Genomic DNA, 15,980 nt, shown 5'->3' on the forward strand with positions numbered 1-15,980 from the left:
TGTAAGAGAATCTAGACAAATACGTTTCTGTGGGGATGAAATTTAAAATAATATTTGGAGGAGTGAGTTTTGGAAAAGAACAAATAAATCTTTTAAGTATGTGAAAAGACACCAGACAACAATTCTCACTCCCTGTTATTGAAGTATTGAAGACCTGTGTGTAAACGGAATTTCCATCAGCATTTACTTCTGGCATAGAACTGACCATTAGTTGCTGCTGTGAACTGACCAATATTTCTTCACACTGGGAAATTTCTGACTAAAGTTACAAAATCAAGTGTTTGTCGTTCTTCACCATTCCTGTTATCAGTTAACAAGCGCTTTGAATGTTTCTGCAATGTAGAACCATGTTTAAAAGAGGTTCCCCAATTCTTTCCTGAGGCAGGTGGGAAAAGCAAATCTGTGGAGTTGGAAGATGTGAAGTTTCACCAGTGTGTACGCCTCTCCCGATTCGAGAACGACAGAACCATTTCCTTCATTCCACCAGATGGAGAATTTGAGTTGATGTCCTACCGTTTAAACACACACGTAAGTACTGAGCTGTGTGCAATGAGTCATTGAGTAGGTATTAGTCTGAGTGTGTATGATGTGCAGCCTGGAATCTGTCCATTAGGTTACAGCAAATCATTAGATGGAGATTCGCAATGAATTATCACTGAGCTATTGTGACCCAGTGCATTGTCAGTTTTATTCAATTACTCAGCCAGAAATGCATGGCGACACTCTATCCTCTTCCACGTGGCTTTCATGACCAAATGATAGCCCCTTGAGTTGATTAAATGGAAATCATACAAGTTTGAGCGAGTATATAAAACCATATTAGTACCCTAAAGCCTCCAAATATGATTAAACTAATAGAAATTTACAGCAAGCTTTATCCAACAAAATCTGGTTTTCCCCATTGAAATTTCTCCAAAAAGCAAGGTAAACACTAATTGGTTGGGTGGGTTGGCATAGTGGCAGGGGTTGTAGGGGAGAGCAGTTGGCTTGGACAGGTTACAATTGTGACAATGGAGAGAGTTTGAGCCTGTGGTATACGTTGTGCTGCAATACAGCCTAATCCCCTGTTACGATTTTAAGAGCTATAGAGGCTTGTATAGAATAAAATGTTCAACTGTGGGAAAACACTTGCCTTGCCCTGTTTAGTTTGATTAGCATGCCAAACTGTAATTATAGAGCAAGCCCTTGAGTAGGCAGTCAGACCTTGATAAATGGTTCTGTTCCCCCTGATTGACCTAGCACTAAAGTCACCAATTAATCATGATTTGAGGCCTTTATTTGATACCGGGGCCTAAATGGCATCTTGTGAGTAAATCAACAGCTTTCAAATTTTCCCATTCCCAACCCAGGAAATCTGTTGCCCTCTGTGCTGAAATAGGGTGCTGCTAGACAAAAGAAAATACCGCTCCCATAATACAAAATAGTTTATATTTGTTCTTTTATTTTTATTACTTTCCCCTGCATTTCATTACTTTTTGCTGTACTCGTCTGTGCTTGCTGAATTGTTGGTAGGTTATTTCTGACTCCCAATCAGTTACCAGGTAAATAAAAGCAAGAAAAGATGTTGAAGACACTAATGCACTATTCCCAAGAACAGGGTGCTCGTAGCATGCCGTGTGAAGGCCTCACCCTTAGTTTGAAATCCTGTGGAGCAGTTCACGTGTAGCACCACTGACGAGCAGGGGACTCCATCCTACTCAGCTCAGTCACGCTTGTCACATCTGGTCCCAATTACTTGTGTAGGCTGAGTTTATTGATTTTCTTTGTAGTTACAGCATCTATAATTGGGCTGCAAGAGTATGGCTGTAAAGCAGTAATACACAATCACACTCTTGTATTAACATCTGGACTTTCTCTGGAGTTGATGAATACTGAGCTTACCAGAATTATTCTTGCCTTTTTAAAGACTAATTTCCAATTAAAAAAAACCTTGGAGAGTACTAACCCACCTGCATCCTTTTGGTCACTAGGTCAAGCCATTGATCTGGATTGAATCGGTGATTGAAAAGCACTCCCACAGTCGAATAGAGTACATGATTAAGGTGAGCTGTTTTTCTTCCCAAGTGCAAATCGATCAAGCATCAAATGTCCAAATGGAGCTTCGTGTGATTTTGGATATTTTTTAAAACCTCCAGCTTCCATCAGGGTTTCAGAAACAGGGGCCCAACTGAGAAACATCATTATAAAGGGTTCTGGAGTATGTTTAATAAAAATATTTATTAGTGTCACAAATAGGCTTACATTAACACTGCAATGAAGTTACTGCGAAAATCCCCTAGTCGCCACCCTCCGGCGCCTGTTCGGGTACATAGAGGGAGACTTCAGATTGTCCAACTCGCCTAACAAGCACGTCTTTCGGGACTTGTGGAAGGAAACCGGAGCCCCAGGAGGAAACCCACACCGACATGTGGAGAACGTGCAGACTCCGCACAGACAGTGAGCCAAGCCGGGAATCGAACCTGGGTCCCTGGCAATGTGAAGTTTAATATACACTGCTGGAAGTGAGACCTCCAGGAACTGTCAAACATTCATTAACTATGTAGAGAGATAGATAAATCTGAGGCTCCTTCAAGATCCATCTCTCTGATTTCCAGTGACATGTGATCTGACCTCATTGATATATATTGGCTATTAGCATAGCTAGTATATACCAGGCTGGCTTCTATGATTCACCAGAACTCTCATTACAATCAACATGTTACTTGGTTCACATTTAAACCAAAATTTCTTACCTAACCTCCAGCACGAATAATAATGAGAGAGTCAGGAAAAACCCTCACAATTATAATACCTTTAATAAACACATTTTCCATCTATCCAAACCCATGTATTATCTAGTCCCTTTTATGACAGTGACTTAACTCACTGACACCAAACAAGACAGCCACTTGTGTACAGCCACAAACTGTATCTCCTGTCTACCCATGTGTTTGCCGAAAGCTGAAGTGCAGCTTTTAAACTGGAGTTGGTTGTCATGGGTGATTGTCACATTCGTATATTTTTGATGCCATTAATATCGATGAAGGGTTATATATTTTATTGGCTTGATGTCTGGAAAAACTCAGGATACATCATGTTCAACAAAATCTATACATAGTGTATGTGGTTCACAAAACTAACTACTTGCAAACCTTGGGTACATGTTACCATTACTTATTCTACTTGTTAAAGCAGTAACTATCAGCAAACAGGCTTCTTCATCTCTTTCTCCAGGCAAAAAGTCAGTTCAAACGTAGATCCACAGCCAATAATGTGGAGATTCACATTCCAGTCCCAAATGATGCAGATTCACCCAAGTTTAAAACCACAGTGGGTAACGTGAAGTGGGTGCCGGAAAGCAGTGAAATAGTATGGTCAATCAAGTCATTTCCGGTAAGGATCCTTTCTTGTGAGTTCTGAACTTGTGACGATTAAAATGTCTAAAACCGATTCGATCAGATTTTTAAACCATGGTATCGAAAGCTGCAGAGCCAAGGTGGGTGAAATACAGAGGCAGAACATCTTCTGCAGTGGCTACACGAGTGGTATCTTTCACTAAGGGGTGCTGCCGTCAGTCCAGAAAGACATTTTACATACTACACAATTCAGCAATGTTATGTATAAATTTGAGTGCTGCTGGGATGCAGTTATGTAGTTTGTAAGCACCAGCAATTGGGTGATCAAATCAAGCAGTGTGTTCCTTCGCTTGTTTGTAAGGGCAGAGTACAGGCAATAATCAATCAGCCCACATTTGCAAAACTCAAAACAGAATGTCTACTGTTAGATGTGACTCTGCGATTGGGCAGCATTTGCTGAACAGCCCTGACTGCACTAAAAGCTGCACAAACAACCAATGTAAGATGATCAGTCAAGCACATGACCTGACTCGTTTGCACCCATTAGAAGCAACATGCATTCATGCGCAGGGACCTACTTCTTGGAAATTAAAGAGAATATGCTCCAACCCCGTGTCTTTTTTGAATTACCTGGGAGCTTGGGGAACCGAGAGTTCCCTGTTGTTTTCTCCATGACAACGCCTCAAGCCACAAGCCAATCAAGTGTCAGCTTGCCACCAATTTTCTCCTGTAGTACAAATTGTTGTGATTGTAAACTTGGCATTCTTGTGTTTGTCCTGATAAGTGTCTGGCGAAAAGCTTCCAACAGCTCATTTCATCTCCGGAATATTCAAGTTATGTACCAGCAAGTCAAAAATTATGTAGCGACACTAAGAAAGGTGCAAAAAATAACCTATAAGTTTGATTCTACAAAATTGGGGTTATATCTATCAAGAGGGAATGAACAACATTGAGTCTCTTTTCTCTTGAAAAGTGAACAAAGAACATGACAGCACAGGAACAGGCCCTTCAGGCCACCAAGCCTGCGCTGATTTAGAGTCCTTATTTAGACCAACTAGTTATTGCCCAAACGGTCTATATCCCTCCATTCCCCGCCCGTTCATGTTGTCTATCAAGATACATCTTAAACATTGCTATCGTGCCTACTTCCACCACCACACTGGCAACGTGTTCTAGGCAGCCGCCACCCTCTGTGAAAAACTTTCCACGCACATCTCAGTTAAATTTTCCCCTTCTCACCTTGAATCTGTGCCCCCTTGTAATTGAATCTTCTACCCTGGGGAAAAGCTTCTGACTATTCATCCTGTCTGTACCTCTCGTAATTTTGTAGACCTCAATCAGGTCTCCCCTCAGCCTCCGGCTTTCCAACGAAAACAATCTGGGTTCATTCAACTTCTCATAGCCAACACCCTCCAGACCAGGCAACATCCCGGTAAACCTTCTTTGCACTCAGGTCTGAGAGCTCTGAGGGAGAGGCCTTTAAAATGATGGAGTCCTGAGTGGACACTGAGTGTTTCTATTTGTGTGGAAGAGCAAAGCTGGAGACCCAACTATTGAAAGAAATTCAGTAAGTTGAGAATGTGGAACTAGCTGCCACAGAGTGGTTGAGGCAAATACTGAAGGATTGTAAAGGGTAGCCCTGATATTGTTAAATGAGGAAGGACGGAAGATGATCGATGATGAACGCTAGCACGGATTGAGTCGAATAGCCTGTTTCTGCGCTGTATATTCCATTTAATTCTGTTCCATTCGGCTCAACTGTGGACTGTCAGCCCTGAACTAAATGGCAACATAGATCAGCCATGTTTAGCATGTAGGGTGTACAAATCCCACAGAATCACTTGGAAATAGCCTGCTTGGCCCACCGGATTTAGCAGTAGACCATAACGCAATGAGCTGTTCCTCCCTTACTCTAGAATTGTGTGCTGTAACTTCACTTTGTGCTGGGCTTTATCATGCATGAGCAGTAATCTATTGAATAGAATCCCTACAGTGCAGAAGGGGGCCATACCCCATGTGTCTGTCCCGTTCCCTTTAATTCCCTTTTCCTTCAACCACCTATCAAACCTATTCTTCAGTATTGACATGCTCTGATTTCTTTCCTCATAATTCTGTGGACTACAGAAACAGTTATTTATTTGCCTCCTCTTAATGTATCTGCAAATGTGGACATCACTTCCTCCTAGCCCCATATGCATTGAGTGCAGTCCCTGCGCCAGTTCAGTAGAACCCTGCTTCCCACTGGAAAACTCCATGGATCCCCTACACTACATGCTTTTAATCAAATTCTTTACTTCCTTAACTCCATGACCCTTAATTTTTTTCAGTAGTTTCAAGTCCAGTACCATGCCAAAGGCTTTCTGAAAGTGCATACAAGTGTCTTGTTGTTTAGTGTGATTCTGAAGATTAGATTCATCTTAATTCCCCTGTCTAGAGAGACCCTACAATCGTTATGATTAATAGCACCCATTTGTTTCTTAAATGGGTCCCAGGTTTTTGGCTGCACTGCTCTGTTTGGGAGTCAATTTCATTCTTTGTAGAGAACTTGCTGACCCCCTTCAGAACTGTCCATTTTACTAATGTTTAACCAGTGTCCCCTTGTCCTCTTCTCACTGTCATTTTGGAGTAATTAGAAGCACAGAATCCCAACAGTGCAGGAGGAGGCCATTCAGTCCATTGAGTCTGCACCCACCCTCTGAAAGAGCACCCTACCTAGGCTCTGTAACCCTACCTATCCCTGTAACCCCAACTAACCTTTTCTGCACATCTTTGGACTGGGAGAAAATCGGAGCACCGGAGGAAACCCAAGCAGACACAGGGAGAAAGTGCAAATTCCACACAGCCACTCGAACTGGTGCTGTGAAGCAGCAGTGCTAACACTGTGCCGCCCCAGGTTTACCTGCGATCTTGAATTCCACTCGAAAATCATCTTCCAAATACTCCCCTGTAGGCTGAAAAGCCCCAAATGCCTTCACTTCTCTCCACACAGCCCAGACTCTTGACTCTGGCAATCAGACTCCCCGTGGCTCTTCTCTATACTGCCTCTATTGCTTGTGTCTCACTCATATGAACTGGACACAGTACTCAAAATGCAGACTAACCAATGCTCAATTTGTATAGAACTCATTATCTGATTTTTATCTCCTGTTTTTTCTGTGTCGCTCATTATTCAATTTAAAAAATAAATAATATTTGAGTTGTTGGGAATTATCTTTTAGTTTTAACAAAGGTTTATTACTACTTGTAAAATGTGTTAAGTATTTGTAGGATTTCAGTACTGATGAAGCTTATTAATATTACTAACATAATAATTGCTTATTGTCACAAGTAGGCTTCAATGAAGTTACTGTGAAAAGCCCCTAGTCGCCACATTCCGTCACCTGTTAGGGGAGGCTGGTACGGGAATTGAACCCACGCTGCTGGCATGGTTCTGCATTGCAAGCCAGCTGTTTAGCCCATGGTGCTAAACCAGTCTCTGCGTTTAGTAATACCAGTAAGATTTATTACTATTGGTAAAGTTTATTAGCAGTCGCAATTCTAACTAATAAATAAAGTGGTGGCAGAGCAGCTCCGACCTCTGGAATGCCCATACTGTGTTTTGTGGGAAATTCAGGATGTTTCCTGTGACCTGGGTAACAGTTATGCAGGAAATTCTTGTTAGTTGCAACAGCTTGAGCTCTGGGTTCTAGAACCTGAGGAGCAGCTGGTGCGTATGGTATAATCTGAGAAATTGAGCTTCACGGATTGCACGTTTATTAATGTGGTCACCCCACAGGTTAAGGAGTATGTAGCAAGAGAGGGAATGGGTAATGCTGGCAGTCAAAAAGAAGCGGGCTGGTAGAACAGAGGTCCTCGTGCATCCCACTCTCTAACCAGCATTCGGTTCTGTATACTGATGGCAGTGGTTCATCTGGGGAGTGCAGCCAGAGCCAAGTCCATGGCACCATTGGTATCTCATCTGTACAGGGTGAGTACAAGGACGACTGGGAGCACATTCTTGATGAGTGATTTGCTAGTTAGTGGATTAGATAGCTATTTCTGCAGCTGCAAACTTGAATCCAGGATGGTGCCAGGGTCAAGGATGTCACTGAGTGGCTGCAGAGAACCCTGAGGGAGGAGGATACTATGATCTACATTGGTACTAACAACATAGGCAGGCAGAAAGAGAGATGTGGTCCTGCAGTCAGAATTTAGGAAGCTTGTTAGGAAATTTAGCAAGCAGGACCACAAAGGTAGGAATCACCAGATTACTCCCAGTGTTGTAAGAGGTGGATCCCCATTTGCTGAATGAGGTGATTCAGAACTGTTTCAGTGTGAAGCTATACTTCAGTATAAATACCAGATTCCATTCTTCTCCTGGATCCTATCCCTAATCTTGAAGCAACTCCCCCTGGATGGTGGGGGCGGGGCCGGGGGGGGGGGGGGGGGGGGGCTGCAACCCAGCTCTTAAGCACAAACTTCAATGAGTATCACGTTCTCTCAACTTTGATGCAAGACCTGGTTGATTGTTAAAGGGACCTGCATTTCGAACATTCTCACCAGCGCCACATGCAAGTGAGTAAAGAAATAGGAGGATTCAGCAGGTTGAATATGTGAATGGAAATATGTGCGCAGGGTTTCAGTTTTGGGGACATTGTGACTGACTCTGGGGAAGATGGGACCTGTACATGTCAGGCAGGTAACACCTAAATAGAGCAGGAATGGAGTTCCTTACAGGGTGTCATTGGGTAGGATTGACGATAACTTGGCAGAGGTGTGGGAACCAGGAGATAATATCAGAGACAAAGACTAAGGTGCAAAGAATACTGGGAACGATAATACCACCAGAATAGGAATAGTAAGTTAATAGGTGGGGTCATGGTGAAGGAGGAAGTGATAAAGTCTAAATCAGGATTACTGTGCATGTATGTAAATGCATGGAGTGTAGTACATGAGATTGGTGCGTAATAAGCACAGCTTGCCATCGTGGAAATTTGATGTTGTACCTATAGCACCCCAAAGGTCAGCTTAAGGATGGGCAGGACTGAGTTGTTAAATAGTCCTGTACACAAGGTGTTCAGGGAACGATAGGAAAGGGAAAAAGTGGGAGTGGTGGCAGTATTGATTCAGGGCAGCATTGCAGTGCTGGAGAAAGTTCGATGTCCTTGAGGGTCACGGTCAGGATCTCTTTGGGCTAGAGCTAAGGAACAGAAAAAGATGAAATTATATTGCATGGTGTAGTCTGCAGGCTACCAACCTGTGGGAAGGATGTGGAGGAACAAATTTGAAAGGAAATTAGGGGCAAAATTAAAGGGTAGTTATAATGGGGGAACTTTAAATTATCCGACAGTTAAGTGAGAGTAATCATACAAAGGGCAGGGAGTGGTAAATGGTCCTAGAGTGTAATCAGTAAAAGGTTTCAGAGCTGTATGTTTCCAGTTTATTGAGAAAGAAGGGCTGTGCTGCGCAGACCTGGTTCTTTGGAATGAGGTGGGCCAAATGGATCAAGTGTCAGTAGGAGAACAGGTAGGAAACAGTGATCATTGTATCATAAAGTTTAGGCGCACAGTGGGATAAGGACAAAGTACAATCCACAGTAAGAATAACTGAGGGAAAGCGACTTCAATGGAGCTATGAACAGGTCTAGGCCGAAATAAATTGGGGTCAGAGGTTGGTGAGAAAAAACATAAACTGCGATTGATGGGCTACCTTCAGAGGAGAGGGGCAGTAGCCGGCAAGCTCCACAACATTGGATTTGGAAGTACCCCAAAGATGTGCTGGGAAATAAGTGTTTGCATGGCTATTGGCCAGAAATTCTCACTTCCGCTGGACTGCAATTTCCCTGCATTGGCAACCATCTGGAGGGTGTCCTCTGACTCCCTGATCTTCGACCATTTTCACCCCTGATCTCTGACCTCCTATCCCCCAGACCACATAGATCCTATGCAATTACCATAGACCTTGGCTTCTCCCTGGCCTGTCAATTTCACTGGGCCCTTTAAACGTATCTGCTTTATGGCAACTAGTACAGTTTTTAAAAAAGGGGTGTGGCCTCCTTAAATCCACCGTAGCTGGACTGCACTGGGGCCTGCAAGGAGTATTTTCGTGCAGGATCCAAGTAGCTCCAGCCAGTGGAGGTTACAATGCAATTTTCAAGACCAGGTAAGTGTGCCTTAAATTCTTCTCATTCCCTGCGGGTCATCTCTTTCTGACGCTAGTCGGAAATTATGGCCTGAGGTGGTTTTGGGGATAGTTGAGTTGATTCCCTTGAAAGGGAAGCTAGGACAACCAAAGCCAGAGCATGATTAAAAAAAAAAAGAAGAGAAATTATAATGATGAAGACGAAGAGTTTTGCCAGATAGAAAATATAATTGAGAACCCGGCTGAATATAGAACATTCAAAGTGGACGGTGAAAAAGCAAAGAGTTAGTATGTAAAGAGACTGGCAGCTAATATACAACGGAATTCCAAAGTCTTCTGTTTCCATGTAAAGAGTGAAAGGGTGGTAAAAAGAGGAGTACGCCCAATTAGAAGGCAAAAGGTGATTTGTGCATGAAGGCAGAAGCTTGGCTGGGGTACTAAATGAAAATTTTGCATCTGAATTTGCCAAGGAAGAAGATGCTATCCAGGCTGTGGTCAGAGGGGATAATTCAGACACTAGAAGGGTGACACCGAAAGAGCCATTGGATAGGCTACCTGTATTTATAAATTGATAAGGCACCAGGCCGGACGAGGTGCATCTGAGGATACTGAGGGGAGTGGGAATTGTGGAGACACTGCCATCATTTTTCAGATTTCCTTAGACTCCGGGGGTGGTGCCAGAGGACTGGAGAATTGCAAACGGCACACGGAACGGTTATAACGGTAAGTCCAGCGAACTATAGGCCAGTCAGCTTAACTTGGTGGTGAGGAAACTTCTAGAGACCAGTAATTCGGGGGCAAAAAATTTCACAAAAATGACAGATGTAGGTTAATTAAGGAAAGCCAGCAAGGATTTCCAAAATAAAATCATGTGTAACTAATTTCTGGAAGTTTTTGAGGGGGTAAAAGGTTTTACTCGGGCAATGCAGATGTGGGTTCGTGGACTTTTAAAGGGTCTTGATACAGTGCCACACAACAGACTTGTGAGAAAAGTCATAGCTCATGGAATGAAAGGGACAGTAGCAGTATGGATATGGAATTGGCTGAGTGATGGGAAACAGAGTAATGACTGGACAGAGTAGATTGAAAGAAACATAGAAAATAGGAGCAGAAAGAGGCCATTCAGCCCGTCGAACCTGCTCCATCATTCATTATGATCATCAAACTCAATAGCCTGATTCTGCCCCCCCCCCCCCCCCCCCCCCCCCCCCCCCCCCCCCCCCCCCCCCCCCCCCAAAACCCATATCCTTTGATTCCCTTCGCCCCTAGTGCTATATCTAACCGCTTCTTGAAAACATGGAATGTTTTGGCCTCAACGACGTCCTGTGGTAACTAATTCCACAGGCCGACAACTCTCTGGTGAAGAAATTTTTCCCCTTCTGTCTTAAATGGTCTACCCCATATCTTCAGACTGTGACCCCTGGTTTTGGACACCCCATCACTGGGAACATTCTTCCTGCATCTACCCTGTCCTGTTCGAATTTCATAGGTTTCTATGAGATCTCTCATTCTTCTGAACTCCAGCAATACAACCCTAACCGCCTGATTCTCTCCTCAGTCAATTCTGCCATCCCAGGAATCAGTCTGGTAAACCTTCGTTGCACTCCTTCTAGGAGCAGTGATCTTCAAAGTCGGGGGCGCGACCCGCGGGTGGGTCATGGGCGGGTGTCGGGAGGGTCGCGGAGCTGTCTGTCGTGGCGCTCCCGATTGTGCAATTCGTGCGCAACAGCCGCAGGAGCCGGCTATTAACTATGCCGGCTGCAGGACACTTCCGGTGGCGGCAATGAGTGGAGTGAGCCGCACATTCGGGGGCTGTCACTCCGGCGGGATTTGAGGACCCGGTTCCCCGGTTTTGCGGGGCTGTGGAGCGCTGAAAGGACGGCCGTGGGGGTCTAAGGAGCGAGCAGAGCTGCATGGAACTGCGGGAGAGCAGAAAGCAGCGCAAACGGGAGAGGAAGAGACAAAGGCAAGGTGCAGGGGAAGCTGACCCGGGAGCAAGATGGCGGACCTCAGACCCGATGATCCAGCAGGCGCTGGAAAACATGCTTCAGGTGAGAAAGAGCAGTTTTGAATCAGGACGAAAAAGTTAAGGAGCTGGGGGAGGCGGTTGAGGAGCAGGCGGACGCGCAGACGATTGCTGCGCTAGAAGTCGACAGGTTGAAGGAGAGACCGAGCAGACCGCTGGACAGAGTAGAGGAGCTGGAAAATAGAGCATGTAGACAAAATCTGAGGATCATCGGCCTCCCGGAGGGGCGGAGGTAGCTGATGCCCACAGCGTTCGTGGCGGACCTGTTGATGCAGCTGATGGGTGCTGAAGCCTGTCCGCGACCGCCGGAGCTGGAGGGGGCACACAAAGTACAGGTGAGACAGGTGCATCCATGGGCCCCCCATCCGATGGTGATTAGGTTCCACAGGTTTGTGGAGAAGGAGCGGGTTAACAAGTTAAGGAGGTGTTGTTCAAAAAGCACGTGAAGTTTGGTCTGCTCTTCCCGACCCGTCTTTGGGTGACCCATCAGGGCCAACACCGCTACTTCTCCGAGCCCGAAGAAGCGATGGACTTTGTGAGGGATCAGGGGCCGGACGCAAGCTAGGGTCCAAGAATTACTGGTTGAAGGGATGCCTACAGTGCCTGGACTGCAGGTTGACTGTTTACTGCTTTTAAAGGTGCCTTGTGGTGTATCTTTTGTGGGCAGTTTTTGCCTGTGGGGGAAGGGTACCACCCCCGCCCTTTCGAATGGTCTTTTTCCTTTTTTCTGTTGGTTTTTTTCCCCTCATTTCTTTTCTCTTCTGTTGTGGTGGGTACCTTTTGTTGGGCTCTCTGAGTGCGCTGGAGCCTGTATTGTAACAAAAGGGGGGCCGGTCAGCAATGGGGATTAAAGATGTTGGTTGGGGTCTTGTTTCATTTATGTCTATGGTTTTTATGTTTGTTTCGGATGGGGGAATGTACGGGTACTGGGGGGGGGGGGGGGGGGGGGGGGGGAAGATTAGAGTAGGAGGGATAAATAGGCGGGTAAATAGGCGGGTAGTGTCTAGGGGAGAGGAGTGGGCATGTGCAGTATGGTTTGATTGAAGTATTGGTTTTATCTTGATGTTTGCACATTTCTGTTATCTGTAACTGTTTACAATGCCAAAAAAAAGCTCAATAAAATTGCTTGTTATAATTAGAGAGAAAAAAACTATGCCGGCTGCGAGCGGCCTTTTTACCATATAAAAATGCGGCTGCACTGCGTGTGCATGCCCGCTCATCAGTGCGCATGCGCAGAGATTTGCACGACGATGAGGTCACTGTCACCGAAGACAAACTTAATGCCCTGGTTAAAACAGCTGGTGTGACCATTGAGCCTTTCTGGCCTAGTCTGTTTGCCAAGGCATTGGCTAATATTGACGTCAAGAGTCTGATCTGCAACGTTGGTGCTGGTAACAGTGCCCCAGCTGCTGCAGCAGTTGTTTCCACTGCTGCAGCAGTTGTTTCCACCGCTGCCCCTATTGCTGCTGAAGAGAAGAAACGGGAAGAATCTGAAGAGTCTGACGATGACGTGGGCTTTGGTCTCTTTGATTAAACGTGCTGTGCAACAGCATTGTTATAATTTACAAAAATAAATAAAAATTGAATATAAAAGCCGGCGGCTGCGGCTGAAGACTGCGAATTTGAACAATCTGAGCTGCAGAAGATTTTTTAAAAATTCTATGTAATCTTCCTGCCTGAGGGAGGCAGTGAGCAGGTCACAGCCCCCGACCGTCAAAATGGTGGGTCCCAATGGTCGGCCGGGGTGGGTCCCAATGGTCGGCCGGGGTGGGTCCCGATGGTCGGCCGGGGTGGGTCCCGATGGTCGGCCGGGGTGGGTCCCGAAGGTCGGCGGGCGTGGGTCCCGAAGGTCGGAGGGCGTGGGTCCCGAAGGTCGGCCGGCGTGGGTCCCGAACGTCGGCTGGCGTGGGTCCCGATGGTTGGCCAGTCGGTAAAAATGGGTCCCCAGAAAAAAGTTGAAAAACACTATAGAGCAAGAACCTCTTTCCTCAGACAAGACCAAAACTGCACACAACATTCCAGGTGTGGCCTCACCAAGACCCTGCATAATTGCAGCAAGACATCCCTGCTCCTGTATGCTAATCCTTTTCGCTATGAAGACCAACATACTATTTGCCTTCTTTACTGTCTGCTGTACCTGCATGCTTGCCTTTAGTGACTGGTGTACGAGGGCACCCAGGTCCTGTTGCACATTTCCCCCCCTCCTAATTTTATGGCCATTCAGATCTGTCTTCCCGTTTTTGCGACCAAAGTGCTACCTTGTATTTATCCAAATTATACTGCATCTGCCATTCATTCATCCACTCGCTCAACTTGTCCAAATCATGCGTCCTCACAGCTCACTCTCCCACCCAACTTGGTGTCATCTGCAAATTTGGAGAGATTACATTTTGTTCCCTCACATAAACCATTAATACCCCACTAGTCATTGCCTGCCAATTTGAAAAAGACTCGCTTATTTCTACTCTTTCCTGTCTACTAATAGGTTTTCTATCCATCTCAATACACTACCCCATATCCCATGCGCATTAATTTTACACACTAATCTCTTGTGTGGGACTTTGTCGAAAGCCTTCTGAAAGTCCAAATAAACCACATCCACTGGTTGGTGAAACTGTTCCTACTCATGAAAGGATCGTGAATGAAAGGGAAATTGGTAAAAGACACAAAAGCAACATAAGTAGAAAGAATTTTATGCGCTGAATGGTTAGGGTTTGGAATGCGCTGCAGGAGAGTGTGCTCGATGCAGGTTCAATTGAAGCATTCAGAAGGGAATTAGTTGAAAGTATGTGTAGGGTCACGGGGAGAAGGTGGGAGAATGGCATTAAGTGAATTGCTCATTTGGAGAGTTGAATGATCGTCTCCTGCACTGTAACATTTTCCTGATTCTTTCTGTGACTCTATTCTCTCCGTCTTGTTTGCTGCCCTGTGTTGGCTATACATGTAGAGGATTGAGTCTGTTAACATCCCGAGGTCTCTTTCAAATTCATCTGTGACTGTTTCATGACCATTCTGTTCCTTCCTACTGTAGCCACCTGAGTTGGCCACTTCCCGACTTAAAATGGAGAACCGCAAAGGCTGAAGGGAAATTCAGCCAACACAGGCAAAGACTAGCAAGTGCAGAATTCATGTATATTGAAACCTGCAAAACAACCAGACAGCACTGAAACCAGCAGCCATCTGCATAGTAATGCAGCAGCCATCGACATAGTAATGTGTGATTCCCAGGCACAATGGCAACAGTTAAGGTAAACAAAGCCAAGCCAGACTCCTTGGTGCCAGCAGGAGCCGAGACAAAGGGAGGCCAATGGACACTTAGGACTGCCCAGTGATCAGGGAACCGCTCCAGCATTGGAGAAATCGATCGAAGTGATCGGAAAGTAGTCCAATCACTTGGAACCAGGTACGGGGTCCGCCCCGAAGGTCGGGAAGCCCCATGGGACTTTAAAGTAAAGCCCCCAAGTTCAAATCGTCCTTCTTTGGCAGGGTCACTCAGCAACTTGAATCACCCCGTGAGAGTGACGTGTCTCATTGCCTCCAAGCAAGTAAGTCTCAAGTCAATGCTCGCTACGAGATAGGCGCTCCTAGCTACCAGTCCATACCAGCTTTGAATCCCACAGACTCAGGACCTGAACGAAAGGCCATTTGTTCCCCTGACCTGGTGGGCTAGTCCAAAGCTAAGTATAGACCTGTTAGTGATAGAAATAGCCTAGAAAGTGGAGTTTATGCATGAGTAGTGATTTACTGTGTATAATAAATGTGTTTTGATTTGAATCTTACTAATTGGTGTGTTGAGTTATTGATCATTACTTGAACTTGAACCCCGTGGCGGTATCATAAAGATACCTGGCGACTCTAGAGCAAAGGCTATAAAACAGAGCCAATTGAACCAACCAAAAGTTAGCAACATATTACTGGCGACATCCTGATCACTACCCGAGTGCTTTTCACATGTCTGTTCTACAGAGTTCGACGTTTTTTTTACGACCTGAAAAAAAAAATACAGTTTCTCAGTTACCTCTCGCACTGCCCCTTCTTGGTTGTCTTCATGTATAAAATAGACCAGATTGTGTGAGCTTTCAAATGGAAGCTTGGCTGCCCGAATTTTAACAACGGTGACGTTTTGAGGTTTGGTGAAAGTGGGGAGATTGTACTTCAATGGGGCAGCTAAATGGGCGGCTCGGAAACATGCGGTAAATGTGCCCTTGCCTTGGTTTGACTTTTCTTCTCCGTGCCTCCAGGGTGGAAAGGAGTATCTGATGAGAGCACACTTTGGACTCCCTAGTGTGGAAGCGGAAGATAAGGAGGGAAAACCACCTATCAGTGTGAAGTTTGAAATTCCCTATTTTACCACTTCAGGGATACAGGTAGGTGCATTGTATTTTCATGAACAGCAGATGGTGCTGTTACCCTTTTTTACCCAGAATGTTGCAAAGAGCATGGAGAGAGGAAAGATCTTTGTCAGAACATTTTGTTTATGATTTCCATAATCCCAATTA

The 15,980-nt window shown here is 45.3% G+C and overlaps 1 protein-coding gene across 1 annotated transcript in view; it reads left to right on the forward strand.

Annotated features, from left to right (window-relative positions):
• LOC140395269 (AP-1 complex subunit mu-1) overlaps positions 1-15,980 on the forward strand; it is a 185,928-nt gene that overhangs the window by 73,317 nt on the left and 96,631 nt on the right. The window contains exons 7-10 of the mRNA XM_072482834.1: positions 386-528; positions 1,971-2,042; positions 3,214-3,372; positions 15,723-15,848. Of these exons, the coding sequence (XP_072338935.1) occupies positions 386-528; positions 1,971-2,042; positions 3,214-3,372; positions 15,723-15,848 (500 nt within the window). The remainder of the gene's footprint in view (positions 1-385; positions 529-1,970; positions 2,043-3,213; positions 3,373-15,722; positions 15,849-15,980) is intronic.

This window comes from Scyliorhinus torazame, chromosome 18, assembly GCF_047496885.1.
Source record: "Scyliorhinus torazame isolate Kashiwa2021f chromosome 18, sScyTor2.1, whole genome shotgun sequence".
Lineage (NCBI taxonomy): Eukaryota > Metazoa > Chordata > Chondrichthyes > Carcharhiniformes > Scyliorhinidae > Scyliorhinus > Scyliorhinus torazame.